At 38.7% G+C, this 18,853-nt stretch overlaps 1 protein-coding gene across 1 annotated transcript in view; it reads right to left on the bottom strand.

Moving 5' to 3' along the window:
• Positions 1 to 18,853, bottom strand: part of NDFIP2 (Nedd4 family interacting protein 2) — a 66,325-nt gene that overhangs the window by 14,108 nt on the left and 33,364 nt on the right. Inside the window, exons 2-4 of the mRNA XM_001926577.5 lie at positions 14,544 to 14,709; positions 11,298 to 11,431; positions 5,514 to 5,607 (exon numbers count right to left, since the gene is read on the bottom strand). Coding sequence (XP_001926612.1) covers positions 5,514 to 5,607; positions 11,298 to 11,431; positions 14,544 to 14,709 — 394 coding nt within the window. The remainder of the gene's footprint in view (positions 1 to 5,513; positions 5,608 to 11,297; positions 11,432 to 14,543; positions 14,710 to 18,853) is intronic.

The following is an 18,853-nucleotide window of genomic DNA, read 5'->3' as shown; positions in this document are numbered from 1 at the left end:
TTACTATCAGCCTGAGGAGTAAACCATCATTCCAAGGGGAGAGAAGAAAAGCAGGGAAAAGCAGAGCCACAGCACTGATAAATGGTCTGTACCTGAGGGCTGCTCATCCAGGGATTTCTTGGTTTGTGAGATAATCCCCTAACTATTTAAAATAGTTGAGTAAAGGTCTATTACTGGTAGCAGAAACCATTCTGACACAGGTCCTTGAAATATAATCAAAATGCCCTCTTTATGTCCAAGATATCAACATTACCAAAATAAAAATAGTAGAGTTCCTGTCGTGGCACAGTGAAAACGAATCCGACTAGGAACCATGAGGTTTCGGGTTCAATCCCTGGCCTTGCTCGGTGGGTTAAGGATCTGGCGTTGCTGTGAGCTGTAGTGTAGGTCGCAGACACAGCTCGGATCCCGAGTTGCTGTGGCCATGGTGTAGGCCAGCAGTTGCTGCTCCACTTTGACCCCTAGCCTGGGAACCTCCATATGCCATGGGTGTGGCCCTAAAAAGCAAAGTAATAATGATAATAATAATAATGACAGTAGTAATAATAAATCTAAAGATCAATTTGAGCATAAGTGTGGTCTTGTTCAGTGTCCATGTTCTTACCCTGAGTATCTCCAACCAACCCTCAGGGAGAATAGAGCAAATTACCTATAGAAATTATGATCTTTCAGGATTCTGAAGACAAAAAGGAAACATTTTAGGATATGTTGAAACAGAATGGCTATTTCTTTGAAGCAATGTCCCTACTCCTATAATTTCCTCCTTCCTAATACTTGCTAATCACAGCTTTTTTCCTCATTTATGGAAGCTGTACTGCATGCTGCAATAGTGAGAGAAATGGACTGTAAAAGAGGGGAGCCGTGTCTGAGTCATGCTGTACTCATTCACTCTGTATATGACCTTGGACTCACTGCTGATTTCCCTAAGCCACAGTTCTCTGATCTGTAAGCTGCTACTTCACAAGACTGATAAGAGGATTAAGTGAGAATGTAAAGAGCTTAGCACAGTACAGAACCTGGCAGTAGTGACTGCTGAAAAATGTTAGCCACACTCACTACCCATACAAAATGCTCTCTTCACATTACAAAGTAGGTCTTCTCCTTCCCGCAAAGAAAATTCAGAAGACACTACTGTAAACAAAGCTTGTTTACACTGCTTTTTAGCTACCACAACACTGAACAGCAGAGACAGACTATTTCCATCACTGCAGAATAATCAATTGCACATAGCTGCTCTGTATCTCATTGGCTAATATCTGTGTTCGCCGTGGGGAAAGCACGGAACAAGAAATAGCTTTATATCTATTTACAGTAAAGAATTTACATGAACAAATAGCACTAGAGACTCCCAACTGGTTGCCACCTACGTGTTGGTGGCAAGCTGAGCTATTTCTCTCCTCTGCCTTCAGGGCAGGCAGATGAGGTTTGCAGCACAGGACAGCGCAGTCCTAAGCACCTTACTTCTTCATCCCCGGGTGCTATCGACACCGTAGCATTCTGTAAGCATGCCATGATGTTAAAAGAGAGGAAGCACCAATGGAGAAAACCCCAAACAGCAAAAGTATGCTTTCACCTTTGAGTATGTATATGTTTATCTTTGGGGAAAAAAATAATTTAAACACTGTCCAATGTCTTCAAAATCAGACTTACCAACATCTATTATACATATCATTGTACCCCAAAGAGGAAAAAGATCCCAAAGAACGGAAAACGTACTTAATGAACCACCATGTTTTCTTCACGTTGTCTGCTAGCAGCATGAATGTCTAAATTGTGCTCATGTGCTATAACTTGCTATAGATTAAACCGTGTTCCCTTCCAAATTCAAAGGCTAAATAGCAGTGCGATGGTATTTAGAGAGGGACCTTTAGGGAAGGAATTACAATGAAATGAGGTTATAAGGGTGAAGCCCTAATACAACAGGATTGGTGTCCTTATAGGAAGAGGCAGAGACACCAGAGAGCTCTCTCTCTCTGCACACAGGCAGAGAGGCCATGCGAGGACACAGCAAGAAGACCGCCATCTGCAAACCAGGAGGGGACCCCACCAGAGACCAACTTTTCTGGCACCTTGATCTCCTAGCCTCCAGAACTGTGGGAAAATAAATTCTCATTATTTAAGTCACCCAGTCTGTGGCTCATATATAAGCAGATAAGGCATGTATGAGGCCTTTTGCATAACACTTCAAGGATTAAGAGAAGCAAAACATTATCGGAGGACACATATATTTCTTTCTTTACATTTTCTGAACATGAACAATTATCTTACCAAATTTAAGTGTAAACTTTTTTTAGGATTACTTGCAGTAAGAGACTGAATTGTAGACATAGAAAACAGAGGAGAGAATTAAACCAAGAAAATTTTTTTGGTGTATTTTTGGTCTTTTTAGGGCTGCACCCACAGAATATGGAAGTTCCCAGGCTAGGGGTCCAATCAGATCTGTAGCTGTCAGCCTACACCACAGTCACAGCTACATGGGATCCGAATGGCGTCTGCAACCTACACCACAGCTCATGGCAATGCCAGATCCTTAACCCACTGATTGGGGCCAGGGATCGAACCCATATCCTTATGTATTCTAGTCAGGTTCGTTACCACTGAGCAACAACAGGAACTCCAAACCAAGAAAAGCCTTTAATTAAAACATTCTTACTGACATTCAAGGCAGTTTTTTTGCATATATTATATAACCTGAAATGCTTAAATTATAAATCACTTTAAACAGAATTTATTTCTGGAATTTAGAAATAGACAACAGAACAGATTCTAGACAATAGCTACTCTATTGTTTAAGAGGCATAGAAAATATAGCAAGTTGCAATTTGTAGAACAGCCACTAGATGGTAGTGACTACAAAAAAGCTATGCTTAGCAACACAATTAAACAGGCCCTGGCATACAGCCTACCCCCAAAAAACATCAGGAAATGAAGGTAAAAAATAAGTCATACTTTACTCTTATAATATTAGTAGAATATGTTTAGAACAGGAAGCATAAAGATGTAAGGTGTAGAAACAATTTAGTAAAAATGAAATGAAAGGCAGATAATTTACATTAATGTATCAAATAGATTTATTTATATTCACATTGGCTAATATACCACCATTGACCAAAAATAAGGTAAACCAAGTGCCTAGGTTACTGTGGATTTACAACAATGGTATATCAGTGAAATGTTTTCATACCTAAAAAATAAAAATTGAGAAGATAGCATGTTTACGCAAAATACAGAAATGAGATAATAACTAAGCTCTGAGTTGAATAATTAGATGGTGTTAAATAACATGCTTTTATAACTAAGAAACAGGTATTTATACTACAAATAACTACAATAAAAATAAATTTTTTTTTCTTTTTAGGGCAACACCTGTGGCTTATGGCAGTTCCCAAGCTAAGGGTGGACTATGCCACAGCAACAGCAACATCAGTCTGCGACCGAGAGAAACATAGGTCTGAGACCGATGCCACAGCTCACCACTATGCCGATCCTGAATCCACTGGGCAAAGCCAGGGATCAAACCCACATCCTCATGGATATTAGGTGGGTTCATGAGCCACAAAAGGAACTCCTTAAATTATTTCTTTTCCAATTAAAATGTGTTACAAGACATAGCCATGAAAGGAATTAATGTTTATGCTACTCTTTTTGTTTAAAAAAAAAGTGGGAAGCCTTATTACCATACAGCATTATCAGTTCAACTAAAACTAAGGAAAAAAATTAAGGTTCACTAGACTAATAGTATAAAACAGAATTATTTGTAGCCAAAGTGTTCATTTTATTTTCATCCTATTTCACATCACATCTAACTATAAATTGTAACTAAAACCACAAGATATAAATATTGCATATATGTTAATTAGCTAGTTGCCAACTTGAATATAATTCAGTAACTCTAAAGAGAAAAAATATAACTGCCTGCCTATCCACTCACACAATTCTAAGTGGTTATCTACTTCTATTTTCAGCAAATGAAATGAAAGCCAGAACGGAAGAAAGAAACCATTTCAAAATAGAGGAGAAGTTCCCATCTTGGTGCAGTGGAAACAAATCTGACTAGGAACCATGAAGTTGTAGGTTCGATCCTGGGTCTCGCTTAGTGGGTTAAGGATCCAGCATTGCTGTGGCTGTGGTGTAGGCGGCAGCTGCAGCTCTGATTTGACCCCTACCTGGGAACCTCCACATGCCAAGGTGTGGCCCTAAAAAGTTAAAAAAAAAAAAAAGAGGAAAAGGAATTTTCAGACTCAAAAGTTATCCAACCTCAGAAAGTATCTACTTTCAATATTTCCTCCTCTTTTTTTTTTTTTTTTTTTTTTTTTTTTGTCTTTTTAGGGCCTCACTTGAAGCATATGGAAGTTCCCAGGCTAGAGACTGAATCGGAGCTACAGCTGCCGGCCTATACCACAGCCACAGCCACACGAGATCTGAGCCACGTCTTCGGCCTACACCACAGCCCACCACAATGCCAGATCCTTAACCCACTGAGCAAGGTCAGGGATCAAACCCACATCCTCATGGTCAGGTTCATTACCACTGAGCCAGGAGGGGAACTCCTATTTTCCATATGTTCTATTTTTTAAGTTGAATGTGGTACTTTAAATAAGTAAAATTCCTCAGTTTTATTATCAAAATTAACTTTACAGTTAAAATAAATTACATCAGCACTCTATAAAAGAAGGTAGGAAATCTTAATCATTTCACCAGGTTGAGGACAGAAATTAACTGTATCAAAATCTAATAAATTTACTTACTTGACTATCGGGTTTCCAAAACTGATTTTTACTTTAAACAGTTGAGTGTCATAATATTATTTACTGAGTGTACTATGTGCCAATCCCCGTGTTAAGAATTGAAATAATAAAGACTATAATGAAGACTTCTCTCAAGTAGTTAAGTCTACTTTATAAAGTCAAATAATAAATTAAGAATGTTGCAAAATGTTTAAAAAATATTATTTAGGTTTCTGGTCTTCTGATTACTTTCCATTCCCCACAAATAAGATAAACTTTCATACTTTTGAGTTTCAAATCACTGTTCCAGTTGCTGGGACTACTTCTGTTTCCAACCCTTCCTCCTGCTTAAAAGACACTTAAGTGCAAGTCCTCTGCTCCAAAAGCAGAATTTATCATTTCATTACACACACTCCTGTAGTTCCAAGTGGACGTGCAGCATTTCACATACAAAAACACATTTAACTCAACCTAACACTGTAAATCAACTGTACGTCAATAAAAAATAAAAAACCATATTAAACTTGAAATATGCTTATATACCTCTATGCAGTCAGCATCTAGAATAACAACTACAATACAAAGTCACCTGATAGGTGTTTAATAAGTTCTAGGGTTTGTATTACAACATATGATCGAGTGGTTCAATATCCAGAGCAATTTCCATTTTAAACAAGGTAGACACATGCTGATAATATTTGCCTTTCTTCACTGTCTTATGTTGTTCTAAATATACACATAGCCAATATACCCCCCAAAATATTTTGGAAATGAAAGAACACTTACTGAAAAATGCCAGCATGAAAATCCCATCATTACCCACTCTGAGCTGGTCTGCATCACTGAAGTCATCTCTTGGTGGACATTCTTCCTCCTGAATCTGTAAAACTTATAACATTAGAATAGCTCACTCAACTAAATACAACTTTATTATCTTAAGTGTAAAGATAAAAATTTAAATAAATTCTAATGTCCTCAATTCACCATGCAGACAAAATGAGATGATAAGTACAATGTCTGGCACATAATAATCTCAAAAAATATTAGCAGGTATTAATTTATCATGGGTACCCTCAAAAAGAGTAAGTGTGAAAGTAAATTAAAAAGTTAAAAGTCGAATAACATCAAAGTAAGACAGATGTGACACTGCTGCATTAGCGTCAAAGAGAAAACGGATTTTTCATAATCAGTGTTGGACTCTGAATTGGCACAACCTCTATGGTTGGCAATTTGGCAACATTCGCCGCAAGTGAGGCCCTAAAAAGCAAAAACAAAACAAAAACAAAAACAAACAAAAAAAAAGAAATATTCTGTATAAATATACACATACATTCTCACTTATAAGAAATGATGTATTAAAGACGGTGGTTAACATGCCTGCCATAAGAGTTAAAAATGAGACAATCTAAATGCCCATCCACAGTAGACTACGGCCAGGAGATTATTCTCTGAGATTCTTTCACGCTTCTGTGTGTCTTCCAGGCAGAGGCAATGGCAGCCTTTTTTCTGTACTACGTTTTCAAAGGAGTTTATAGTAGACAGCTTTGGGAGAGAGAAGTAGTATCTTGTTCCACATTAGAGATAAAGGCATGCCTACTGACCATTAGAAAATACTAGGTTCCCTAAACTCAGGGTTCCACACTGTATCGCTTGGCCCTCTCTGAGTTGACCTGTGGGACCCGAGGCTTGGGAAACTGGTATGAGAAAAAGCTAACACCCTGGCGGCTACTACTGCTGTGAATAATACAGTTTCTGTCTCTGACCCAGCAGTCTCACAGTTTCAGCAATCTTCTGTGGACATCCATAAAACTATGACAAACTAATCGATTAGTCTGCAAGTAAAGTAAAATCTCAGACCTACATTTATGATTCTTGTGGCCAATGAAATAAATTATTGTATATCTAAGACAATGAAATTCAAAAAGCAGGAGTTCCCATCGTGGCACAGTGGTTAACGAATCCAGCTAGGAACCATGAGGTTTTGGGTTCAGTCCCGGGCATCGCTCAGTGGGTTAACGATCCAGCAATGCCATGAACTGTGGTGTAGGTCACAAGCACGGCTTGGATCTGGCATTGCTGTGTCTCTGGCGTAGGCCGGCAGCTACAGCTCCAATTGGACCCCTAGCCTGGGAACCTCCATATGCCGTGGGAGCAGCCCTAGAAAAGCCCCCCCCAAAAAAATTAAAATTCAAAAACCAGCAGAAAAATGTTGAAATTAAATAGAACAAAAAAGTTTGCAACAGTCTAATGAAATATATTAAGTGAAAATCATTTGTATAGTGCAACATTGTTTTGTACAAAAATAATACAAAAACATACTAGGAGCTTCTGCTAATGGGTTAAGAATCTGATTGCAGAAGTTCCCATCGTGTCTCAGCATAAACAAATCTGACTAGTATCCATGAGGATGCAGGTTCGATCTCTGGCCTCATTCAGTGGGTTAATGACCCAGCATTGCCATGAGCTGTGGTGTAGGTCACAGATGCAGCTCAGATCCCACATTGCTACAGCTGCAGTGTAGGCCAGCAGCTACAGCTCCGATTCAACTCCTAGCCTGGGAACCTCCATATGCCGTGGATGTAGCCCTAAAAAGACAAAAAATAAAAAGAATCCGACCACAGCAGCTTGGGTCACTGTGCAGGAATGGATTTGATCCCCAGCCCAGCACAGTCACAGTTGTGGCTAGGATTCAATCCCCGGCCCAGGAATTTCCATATGCCATGGGTTCAGCCAGAATAAATAATAATATACAGAAAGATTAATAGAGTTGCTTGTGAATATAGAGAAACTTCTCTGAAAGTACATACAAAGTCTGTATCACTGACTGCCTCCAATATTCAACAAATATTGAAAGAGCCTTCTATTCTACATCAGACTTTGATTCCTGGGACTTGGCATACTGAAAGTACATAAAACAAAGATGCTTCTTTTCTGAAATCTATATTCCAGTGGTGGGGTCAACAACAAAGATGTAATAAATAAGATGTTTATATAATTATTAAAAGATGTAAATGCTCTGCAAAAAAAAAAGTAAGTAAAGGATGTTTAGAAATGCCAAGAGGTTAAGAGTTACAGTTTTAATAAGTGTCATTAAGATGACACTGAGCAAAGACTTACAGGAGAGGTAAGAGAGTTAGCTATGCAGATGTCTCACGAGTGTTTCAAGCAGGTGTTTCAGGCAGAGGGATGAGCCAGTGGCAAGGTCCTGAGATAGACTGATAGGTGGCGTGTTACAGAATAGCAGAGGTGAACATGGTTGAACCAGAGTGAGCAAGAGAGAAAGGAGGAATAAGGCTACAGAGTCCACTGAAAGACTGAACTATACTGAGTGAAGTGGAAGTTCTGATCAAATGAGTGACATGACCTGACTTACAAATACATTATTTCATGCTACACATACACAGTCTCAGCTGGGTATTAATGTTTCAATTTTGTGTTAGTACACACAGAGGCTCAGAGAAGCCAAGTGCCCTGTCCAAGATCACATAGTTAGGTCAAGGCAAGACATGAATCCAGAATCCCAACGTTCTTTCCATCCAATGCCAGTAGTCTCACTACTTATGTTGCCTTCCTGGAAGAAAAAGACTTTCAAAACCATATTGCTCGTTATTTAAGCACAAAGATCTCTTAAACTCTGCAGTCATACATCTGAGGCAACCCCCTTATGGTCAGTTTAATAACTGGCAATAATTAAATATATAGTAATAATTTTTATATAACCTCAAGCTAATTCCAGAAATAATATAAAGCACAGTATGAGCCCCCAAACCACTGTTTGTATGATGGCACAAATATAAATATTACATAAAACTTCTGAACATAACAATCCAAGAGATTTTATCATAGGACATCGTTTCTAAAAAGAGAGAAGACATATTCACAAAGATGTCCTTTACAACATGAACACTGGGAAACACAAACACACTTGAAAAGAATCTCACTGTTCACTAGAGAAGAATGGCCGCTGTATTATAGCATATTGATTCCATGGAATTTCATTCAACCTTCAAAATAACAAAAAACATTTGCCAAAAAACATTTAAAAAATAAAAGATGGTATCTATGCAATAATTTCAACACTAAACACTGATTTATAAACCCTAAAATTGGTTTTAAAAATATTTTTAAATAAAGAGCTGCAATAGAACTGTGGTATTTCTTCTAATTTCTCACACTGGCTAATTTAAAGAAAGCATCCATTAACTTAATTAACTGTTATTTATTAAACAACAAGGATGTGCCAGATAATAGCTAGGTAACAAATACAAACACAAAGGTCCTTATCTTGGAGTTGTTCACAATTTAGCAAGTGCTGGTTTTTATGTCAAAAGACAAGTTACTTACACACAATTTTAAACAAGGTGCAAAAAATAAATAAATAAACCCTATCCACTATATGATTATAAGACTAAGTAATAAGCCATGTTCTAAAAGTTTATAAAACAAACTGTGAAATCCAAATATTTCTCAAGTATTCACTAAAAATGGGTTGACTACAGTAAATCTACTGAATCATCACATAATCATACTTGCAACCCCACACATCTGAAATAAGAAATACTAGAAAACACTACTGTTTCTAAGTCTCCTCACTATCTATGTTCCCCCAATGAGACTGGATTTAAGAAATAAACTTTGGAGTTCCCATCGTGGCTCAGTGGTTAACGAATCCCACTAGGAACCATGAGGTTGCGGGTTCGATCCCTGGCCTTGCTCAGTGGGTTAAGGATCCGGCGTTGCTGTGAGCCGTGGAGTAGGTCACAGACGTGGCTCAGATCCCGAGTTGCTGTGGCTGTGGTGTAGGCCAGCGGCTGCAGCTCCAATTCGACCTCTAGCCTGGGAACCTCCACATGCCGCAGGAGCGGCCTTAGAAAAGGCAAAAAGACAAAAAAAAAAAAAGACAGACCTTTGCCATTTCCAAGGTCCCTAGGGAGACAGACGCTCCCTGAGAAGAGCAGTTACTGTCCTACTTCTCTGAAAGTGGGTGCAGATACACACAACGCACGTGCAAGTATATATGCAATAAGCAATCTGGAGTTGGTTTTGGTAAAATTAAAAAAAAAAACTCCACATCTTATAGTCTATCCTCCTTCCTTATGAGTCCCCTTCTCAGTCTCAAAAATCCTTAATAAATGAGTTATATTCACATCACTATCTTAACAGGGCCCTACTTTCCTCCTCAGAGGGAAAAGGCATAAATAATAAATGTGAGGTTTACTGATGTGCCCAAAACTCTGATGATGACGTTTAACTCTGTGTGTGCTGGAGAAGGATGGGCAGTGGGAGCAGGAGCGGAGAGGGCTGAGGCTGATGACAGAAGCCCATCCAGGGAAACCGCTCACCTGCCAGATAATCTTCTCGCCGGGCTCTGGCCTGATGACAGCACAAGAACACCACACATACAAACACCTTCCTCTCCCCCTGCCCCTCCAGCTTTCCTGTGTCAAGTGATACTTCTGTCTTCTGCCTGAACAAAATGGGATGAATCCAGGATTTGAAATAACATCTCTAAAGTCTAAAGCAAAGAAAAAAGTAACAAACTCTAGTCCTGCTTGCAGCCTACATTAAAATGTAAATAATTTCCACCTTTCACCTGGCTATAGAACAGCACACACACATCTCATTGACTCTCCATCATGGGGGCAGCCAATCCCTTCACCAGGGCAAGAAATAACAAATACGTGCATCGCTGGTTCTCTTACTAAGACAGGAAGATGAGGGAGAAAGGGCGGTGGAATCCTTAACTATCATTCCCAAACCCTAGGGTGGAATGTGTTAAAAGGACCAAAAAAAAAAAAAAAAAAAAAAAAAAAAGTGATTTGAGAAACATAATTTTGTAGGCCTTGTAACTTACTTCTCTGTTTTTAACCTACCTTGAGTTCATTGGCAGGGTCCCAGGACTGTCTATGCTAACATATAAAAAATAATTTATTATAGTTATGAACCAAAGAATTAAACTACATAAGGATAGAAATAAGGACACCAGAGTTCCCGTCGTGGCTCAGTGGTTAACGAACCTGACTAGTAACCATGAGGTTGTGGGTTCGATCCCTGGCTTTGCTCAGTGGGTTAAGGATCTGGCGTTGCAGTGGCTGTGGTGTAGAGTGGCAGCTGTAGCTCCAATTCAACGCCTAGCCTGGGAACCTCCATATGCCACGAATGCGGCCCTAAAAAGAAAAAAGACAAAAAAAAAAAAGAAGAAGAAAGAAGGACACTGACAGTAAAGAGTCGATGGGGTGAAAGCCAGCACTTGAGATCCCTGAAATCAAGATTTAGGAAGTGGTAAATCTTTGGTAAAAGGTGCTATCTAGCACGACCACCAGTTAAGACAGGGGCAGGGGAAGATCAATAGAAAGAGAAAGAGAAACAGAAAAGAGGAGGTTAAGGAATCCAGAAAGTGAATTTAACTAGGAGAGTGCCAATTTCACCACAAAATGATGATACAAATAAGCAGTAGTAGAGAAAATACTTAAAAAAAAAATACACAGAGAACGATTTTTGATATTACAAAATGTCTGTAACTGTTACTACAAATAATATTCTCAGAGGGAAATGATAGCGCTGTCTTACTCTTTGAGATGTTTCTGCTGCTGCGGCTGCTATGGCAGCAGCTTTGGCCTTCTCAGCTTCATCATACGTAGGAAGGGAGGTAGCAACACTGTAGGGAGGTGGCACAGGATAAAAGTCACTGTAAACTTCTGTATCTGAAGAAAAGGATTTAAAAGAAGATAACCATTAAGACAAAGTCATATCATTTTTTTATAGCCAAAATATAATTTAATGATTTATAAAACATCACTGAAGACTATTACTGCTATCTGTAGTCCTGTTATAAGCTATATCACACACAAATTACTACTACATTATTTACATTATTTTAGTCTTATATTTATTATCAAGAGAAAACTCATATGTATCATCTAAAGGCTGATACACAAAACATTACCATTAGGAATGAGATTCTGAAAACCTGTGCAAGACAAGGAGGTAAGAAACTCACCATATATGAGCATCCTCTATGTGCCTATTGCTATGCTCAAATAATTTCTCTTGCCCATAATCCCTCAGTCGAATAGTAAAAACAGCAGGAATAATAGTAAGGAACACTGATATGGTACGAGCCATATACTATAGCCCTTCTATATACATTAACCTTAGCAAGTCTGAGGTGCAGAAAAGTTAAGTGCTTTGCCCAGTATCACACAACCAGTAAGCGGCAGAACCCAGGGATTTCCTGACTCCACATATTTTGTACTAATAATCTATAAGAGCTTAACTTTTGTATGGCAGCTTTAGCAACTCCTAAGCAAACTTAAAGATTAATTCTATTTCACTCTTGTCCCTTTCTCTCACATTTTGCCCACATCGACCTAGTTCTTTAGATTTTTTTTAATAAAGAATTTCTCCCTCCCCAATTTTTAAGCTATTTTTGAAATATGATCTCCAGGAATGCATTACAATATTAAGTTCAGACTGCTTATTTTTTAAAAACTGCATTACACTTATTGCTCACTTGGTATAAGTAAAATAATTCATACAGGTCAATCAACAGATTAGTCTTATGCTAGAATCACTGATATAAAAAGCAGGTAGATTCTAAAAAGTAGTATAGGAATTCCCATTGTGGCTCAGCAGTTAATGAACCCGACTAGTATCCATGAGAACATGGGTTTGATCCCTGGCCTCACTCAGTGAGTTAGGATCCAGCATTGCCATGAGCTGTGGTGTAGGTTGCAGAGGTGGCTCAGATCTAATGTTGCTGTGGCTGTGGTGTAGGCCGGCAGCTGTAGCTCCGATTCAACTCCTTGCCTGGGAACCTCCATACGCCTCAGTGCAGCCCGAAAAAAAAAAAAAAAAAAAAGACCAAATGATTCATTTCCAACAAACTAAAGGCAGCAGATGTGACACTGTGACTTTTGAGGCAATGTCATAACAGGTGACACAGATTCCATTCAGAATGCTTGTTCCTGGAATCCAGCCTCCACTCAGCAAAGAGCTCAGATAAAACAAGAGGCCATACAGTTGTTCTGGCCAAGAGCCTCAGCGCAGGCTGAAGCTAAAGCCTCATCAATTACCAAACATGGAAAAAGGAAGCCTGCAAATGCCTCCAGTCCAGTTACCACCAGACAACAATCACATGAGACCTGAGGAGAGAACTTCATTATGGAGCCCAGTTCACCCCCTAAACCATGAGAATTAATAATAATAAGCATTTGTTATTTTATTCTATCAGGTTTGAGGTAATGTGTTATACAGCAACAACAGTAGCCACAACAAAGAGACTGCAGTTTCACTCATAGCATCTTCCATCATATAGTGATTAACTTAGCGTTACTGGGAAAATACAAATTGTGGCCAGAGAAACAGATAAGGGTAGTTCTTTTGAATGACCTGAAAGGATGAGATGAAGAGTAGGCAGGCAGCAATCACTGCCTTACATTCAAAAATTATTACCATGTCTGCAATAACATTACATGCAACATACACCCTTCACCCACTCACATACACCACATCCCCACTCATATTCATCATTAATAACACTTTGTTTTATGGCTGTATCAGTAAATACATATGCATACACGAATGGGTGTATTTATACATGCATGTGTGTATGTATACATGTGCATGAATACATATGTGTGTATGTGTGTATTTATTCCTTCCAAAAGTTATACAGCTAATCCACTGGGAATGGATTCTAGTAAGCATAAAAAGGTTTAAAGAGGAGTTTCTGTCGTGGCGCAGTGGTTAATGAATCCAACTAGGAACCATGAGGTTACCAGTTCGATCCCTGGCCTTGCTCAGTGGGTTAAGGATCCGGCATTGCCATGAGCCGTGGTGTAGGTCACAGACGAGGCTCAGATCTGGCGTTGCTGTGCCTGTGGTGTAGGCCAGAGGGAACTGCTCCAATGAGACCTCTAGCCTGGGAACCTCCACATGCCGTGGGTGCAGTCCTAGAAAAAAAGACCAAAAAAAAGTTTAAAAAGCTACTTTTTTTTCCTTTTTTTAATTGGAGTGTAGTTGATTTGCAATGTTGTGTTAATTTCTTATATACAGCTAAGTGATTCAGTTATACCCATATACACATATTCTTTTTCATGTTCTTTTTCCACTATGTTTTGTTATAGAATAATGAGTACAGTTCCCTGTGCTATACAGTAGGACTTTGTTGTTTATCTATTTTGAATATAGTACTTTTATCTGATAATCCCAAACTCCTAATTTATCCCTCCCCACTCCCCTTTCCCCTTTGGTAATCATTAGTTTGTTTTCTTTCTTTTTTTTTTTTTGTCTTTTTTTGCCTTTTCTAGGGCCGTTCCAGAACCTCATTGTTCCTAGTTGGATTCATTAACCACTGCACCACAATCATTAGTTTGTTTTCTATGTCTGTGAGTATGTTTATGCATTCATAAATTTATTTGCATCATATTTTAGCTTTCAAAAATACATGATATATGGTATTCATCTTTTTAAGAGCTACACTTTTAAATTAATTTTTAAAACAACAATGAGAAAAGTAATGTATGAAGTACATCTTTGGAAAAAAAATCTTTAAAAAAAAAACACAAAAAACATAAAGTGGCTCAGCAGGTTAAGGATCTGGCATCGTCACTGCTGTGGCTCTGGTTACAGCTATGGTTTGGGTTCAATCCCTCGCCCAGGAACTTCCACACGCAGCAGACACGGCCAAAAGACCCCCATAAAACCAAAGACGTCCATTAACAGACTTGATAATTACTAAAATCACACTAGCAAAAAAAACAAAAACAAAAACGAAAAGCATTACTAGCTGCTTTATATTGAAAAGGGCAATACCTGAAGTTGTAGGTACTTCCACGGTAATACTACTATAAGGTGGAGGAGAAGAGTCAGCCTCAAGTCCTGATGCTGAAGAAGCAGCCTGCATGGTCTGTGGTACTGGGTCTGAAGTTGATGGCTGCTCTACTGCAGATGATTCTGAATTATCCTCTTCATTGTGAAGCTAGAGGAGCAAAGCAAAAAGAAAACAGTAAAAGAAAAAATGTGAATCAAAGTTTTCAGGCAAAGAATCATTTTTTAGCTAAAAACAAGGTAAAATAGCATTACAACGAAAGATTAACAAAAAAAGACTAACAACAACAAAAAAAATTTTTGGCCATGCCCCACGGCACACAGAAGCTCCCAAGCCAGGGATCGAACTTGTGCCACAGCAGTGACCCAAGCCAGAGCAGCGAGAGCACCAAATTCTTAACCTCCAGGATATCAGGGAATTCCAGAAGAACAAAAAATTAAAAGTTGAGAACTTTGAAAGTTTCTTTACAGTATGATCAAGTTCAAATTGTTAGGAATCCATAGAGGAGAAAAAAATCATGATTACAAATAGATTCAAGTTCACTCAGTTCTACAATAAATATTGTCTACCATGTACCAATCACTGTGTACTGCAAAGTAAACCTCCTAATACAACCACAATACCATTTCTAGTACACTAGTATCTAAATAACTGGAAATGTAAACTGAATTAATGAAATGGAATAATAATACATAAACATTCTCAAAATGTGAAAAACTCTAAGGCTTCCCAAGTATCACATATAAAAATGTGCATGAAATGTTGAAAAAATGTTTTTCATTACATCAAATTTACTTAAAGTTCAATAAGTGCCAAATAATATATTGAGATCTTTAATCATTTAATTCATTTAACCCTCACAACAAACCTGTAAGATAAAGACTGTTAAACTGTTATCCCCATTTGAAAGATTGAAATAAAAAAACAAAACAAAACAACTTTGGATGTGTAGAGACTTAGAATAATTTGCCAAACATCACAACAGCTTAGACAGGTAAGGCCACAAATCAGAGCAGTGTGAGTGTATACCTCTTACTTTATAGTTGTGGGGGGGGGAAAGAAAGAAAGAAAGGAAGGAAGAAAGTAAGTAAGTTAGGAAGGAAGGAGGAACGAAGCAAGGAAGGAAAAAAATTTTGTCACAGGGCAAACCTGCGTGTTGTGATATAATGAAACAAACGTGCATTTTGGATTTTAGAAAGAAGAACATGCAAATTGTTACTTCACTTTCTAGGAGTTTCAATAAATTTATTTTCTTTGTACCTCAGTGTCTCCACATCTAATTTCTAAATGTAGCCAAAATCCTCCCAGAATTGTAAAATAATATTTGGAAATCGTCTAGCATAATGCCTAACACACAAAAGCATTTAACAAATACTAGTTTCACCCTTCTTCCTTGAATTTAATATACTTATTTCATAAACTCAGAAACAGAAATTAGTGTGGTGCTCTCTGTCAGTTCAATAAGCAGTCACTCATTTGTCTCTAAAGAATTTTTTTAAATATGCAAAATGAGTAGTTCCCATTGTGGTTCAGCAAGTTAAGAACCTGAGGATCCATGAGGACTTGAGTTGGATCCCTGGCTCGCTCAGTGGGTTAAGGATCTGGCATTGCCACAAGCTGCAGTGTAGGTTGTAGATGCAGCTCAGATCAAGCATTGCTGTGACTCTGGTGTAGGCCAGCAGCTGCAGCTCTAAACCAACACCTAGCCTGGGAACTTCCATATGCAGCAGGTACCACCCTGAAAGAATAAATAAACAAATAAATAAATAACAAAATAAAATATGCAAAGCAAAAGAGGACATCAATTTACTTCATTGTTTTTTATGTGTCTTTTTAAGTCATCATACTAGCAAAACACTTTTCAGAGTTCAAAAATGTATCACAACTTTTAACAAACCAGTATAAACAAGCCTAAAATCATCTCAAATTAAGAAGATAACCTTTTGCATAACACTGTGGACAAAAAAATGTTGCCTGCCATTCCAGTAAACAACAAATGTTGCCCATCATGGACCCAGCAGCTACTGCAGTCAACCCCAGATGGTGCACCCTGACAAAAACAAGATACTGGCCCTAGATAGTTAAGATGCATGTTTAAAGAATAAATTTGGAGTTTCTGTCCTGGCTCAGCAGAAACAAATATGAGTGGCATCCATGAGGACACAGGTTCGATCCCTGGCCTCTATCAGTGGGTTAAGGAGCCGGCATTGCCATGAGCTGTTAGTGTAGGGTGCAGATGCGGCTCAGATCCAGTGTTGCTGTGGCTGTGGTGTAGGCCAGCAGGTACAGCTCTGATTCAACCCCTAGCCTGGGAACCTCCATATGCCACAAGTGCAGCCCTAAAAAAAAAAAAAAAAAAAAAAAGACAAACACACACACAAAAGTTAAGAATAAATTCAATGAGCCCAGACTCTTGCATCTCCCCATACACAGAAAAGTACTAAAGTCATTAACTTAAGACGTCTGTTTTTATAGAGTTCCTGTTGTGGTTCAGCGGGCTAAGAACCCAGTGTAGTGTCCATGAGGATGCGGGTTCCATCCCTGGCCTCCCTCACTGGGTTAAGGATCTGGTGTTGCTGCAAGCTGTAGCATAGGTCACAGCTATGGCTTGAATACAGTGTTACTGTGGAGTAGGCTCGCAGCTGCACCTGCACTTCAACCCCTAGCTGGGAACTTCCATTTAAAAGTCTATTTTTTTGCAATTAGCAGTAAACTTCTGATGCTCTACTACTTCCCCTCCCCCAACCCCAGAAAAAACTGCTATATATCCTGGCTCCTCCCTCACCTGTTCAGAGCAGTTCCTCAGAACTATCTAAGAGGTTATCTCCTAGGCTATAGTCCTCACAGAAGGTTCCCGGATAAAACACAACTCACTATTTAGGTTGCAATTTTTTCTTCAGTTGACAGCACCAAAGTTTATATAATAAAAGCTACTCACAGAAACTGAATTTGAAGGTCAAATAAACATAAAGTCAACTCTGTATAAGCTTTTATGTATATTTACTTGCAGCATTTTTCCAAGTGGTCACTACATGAGCACCCTCTTGACTAGCGACTCTGCCCTGGTGTCCATAAAGCATCCTCTACTCCCAATACAAGGCACCCAGGAGAATTCCCAACGTAACTATCTTTTTTTTTTGCTTTTTTTTAGGGCCACACTTGCAGCATATGGAGGTTCCCAGGCTAGGGGTCTCATCGGAGTTGTAGCTGCCGACTTGCACCACAGCCACAGCCACAGCCACAGCCACACCGGATATCGGAGCTGCATCTGCAACCTACACCACAGCTCACAGCAACACGGGACCAGGGATCGAATCCACAACCTCATGATTTCTAGTCAGGTTCGTTAGCCACTGAGCCACGACAGGAACTCCTGAACTTAGTCATCTTTGACCACTTTTAAGAATAAAAATATCGGATGAGCAAGTTAAGGTAAATAAAGGTAGAGATATATAATTAGCAATGGTGTCTATTTCCTAATATAGCATGTAAGTACGCTTAGTATATATTTTGTAATTAATGTTACTAAACAAATAATAGTGAAGATGTCAAAAAGAGAAATCCACTTTTCCATATCTACTAATTTATTTATTTATTTATTTTTGCTTTTTAGGGCCAAACTGACGGCATATGGAAGTTCCCAGGCTAGGGGTCAAATTGGAGCTGCAGCTGCCAGCCTACACCACAGCCACAACAACACAGGATCCTATACATATTACTTCATTCTATCTTAAGGTGATAAAATATTAAAGTAATAACTGGAAGCTTTGCTTCTGAGAAGCTAGAGGCCTCAGTGAATGTTTTCTAAACACACCAAGATGAGAATGCATGGATGTGCTATCAAGTGTGGTTCAGCGAAAGGTGCCCAGAGGAAGGGCCTGGCAGGTTAGCCGGAAGTATGGGCTTTTCGACATTTTCCTTCACACTTCTTTTTTTCTTCTTTCTGCTTCAATTTGGGCACTGGTCAGAATTACAGAAGAACTGTAAGATTAGGGCGAGAGGCGGGGGGGATTCCTAAAGTTTTTTTAAAAATAAGTTTCTAAAGAGCTAATATATTTTGTATACGACCATACTCTGACTATACTTAGTTCCAGGGGACAAAACTATAAAGAGTTGGTAGTAGCAAGGAGATAAATTCCAGCTCAATTAAATACAAAACAAAAAAAGAAAACTTTAAAATTTTTAAATTAGAACTTTTTAATTTTTAGAGTACTAACTTTTCTATGGAGCAACAAACCCCTTCAGGCAGATTTTGGATGACTATCTGGCAAGACTGCTGTATAACTAGGATGAC

Source organism: Sus scrofa, chromosome 11 (assembly GCF_000003025.6).
Source record: "Sus scrofa isolate TJ Tabasco breed Duroc chromosome 11, Sscrofa11.1, whole genome shotgun sequence".
NCBI classification, from domain to species: Eukaryota; Metazoa; Chordata; class Mammalia; order Artiodactyla; family Suidae; genus Sus; species Sus scrofa.
Note: the sequence above shows the minus strand (reverse complement) of the source record. Positions and strands in the feature narration are given on the sequence as shown.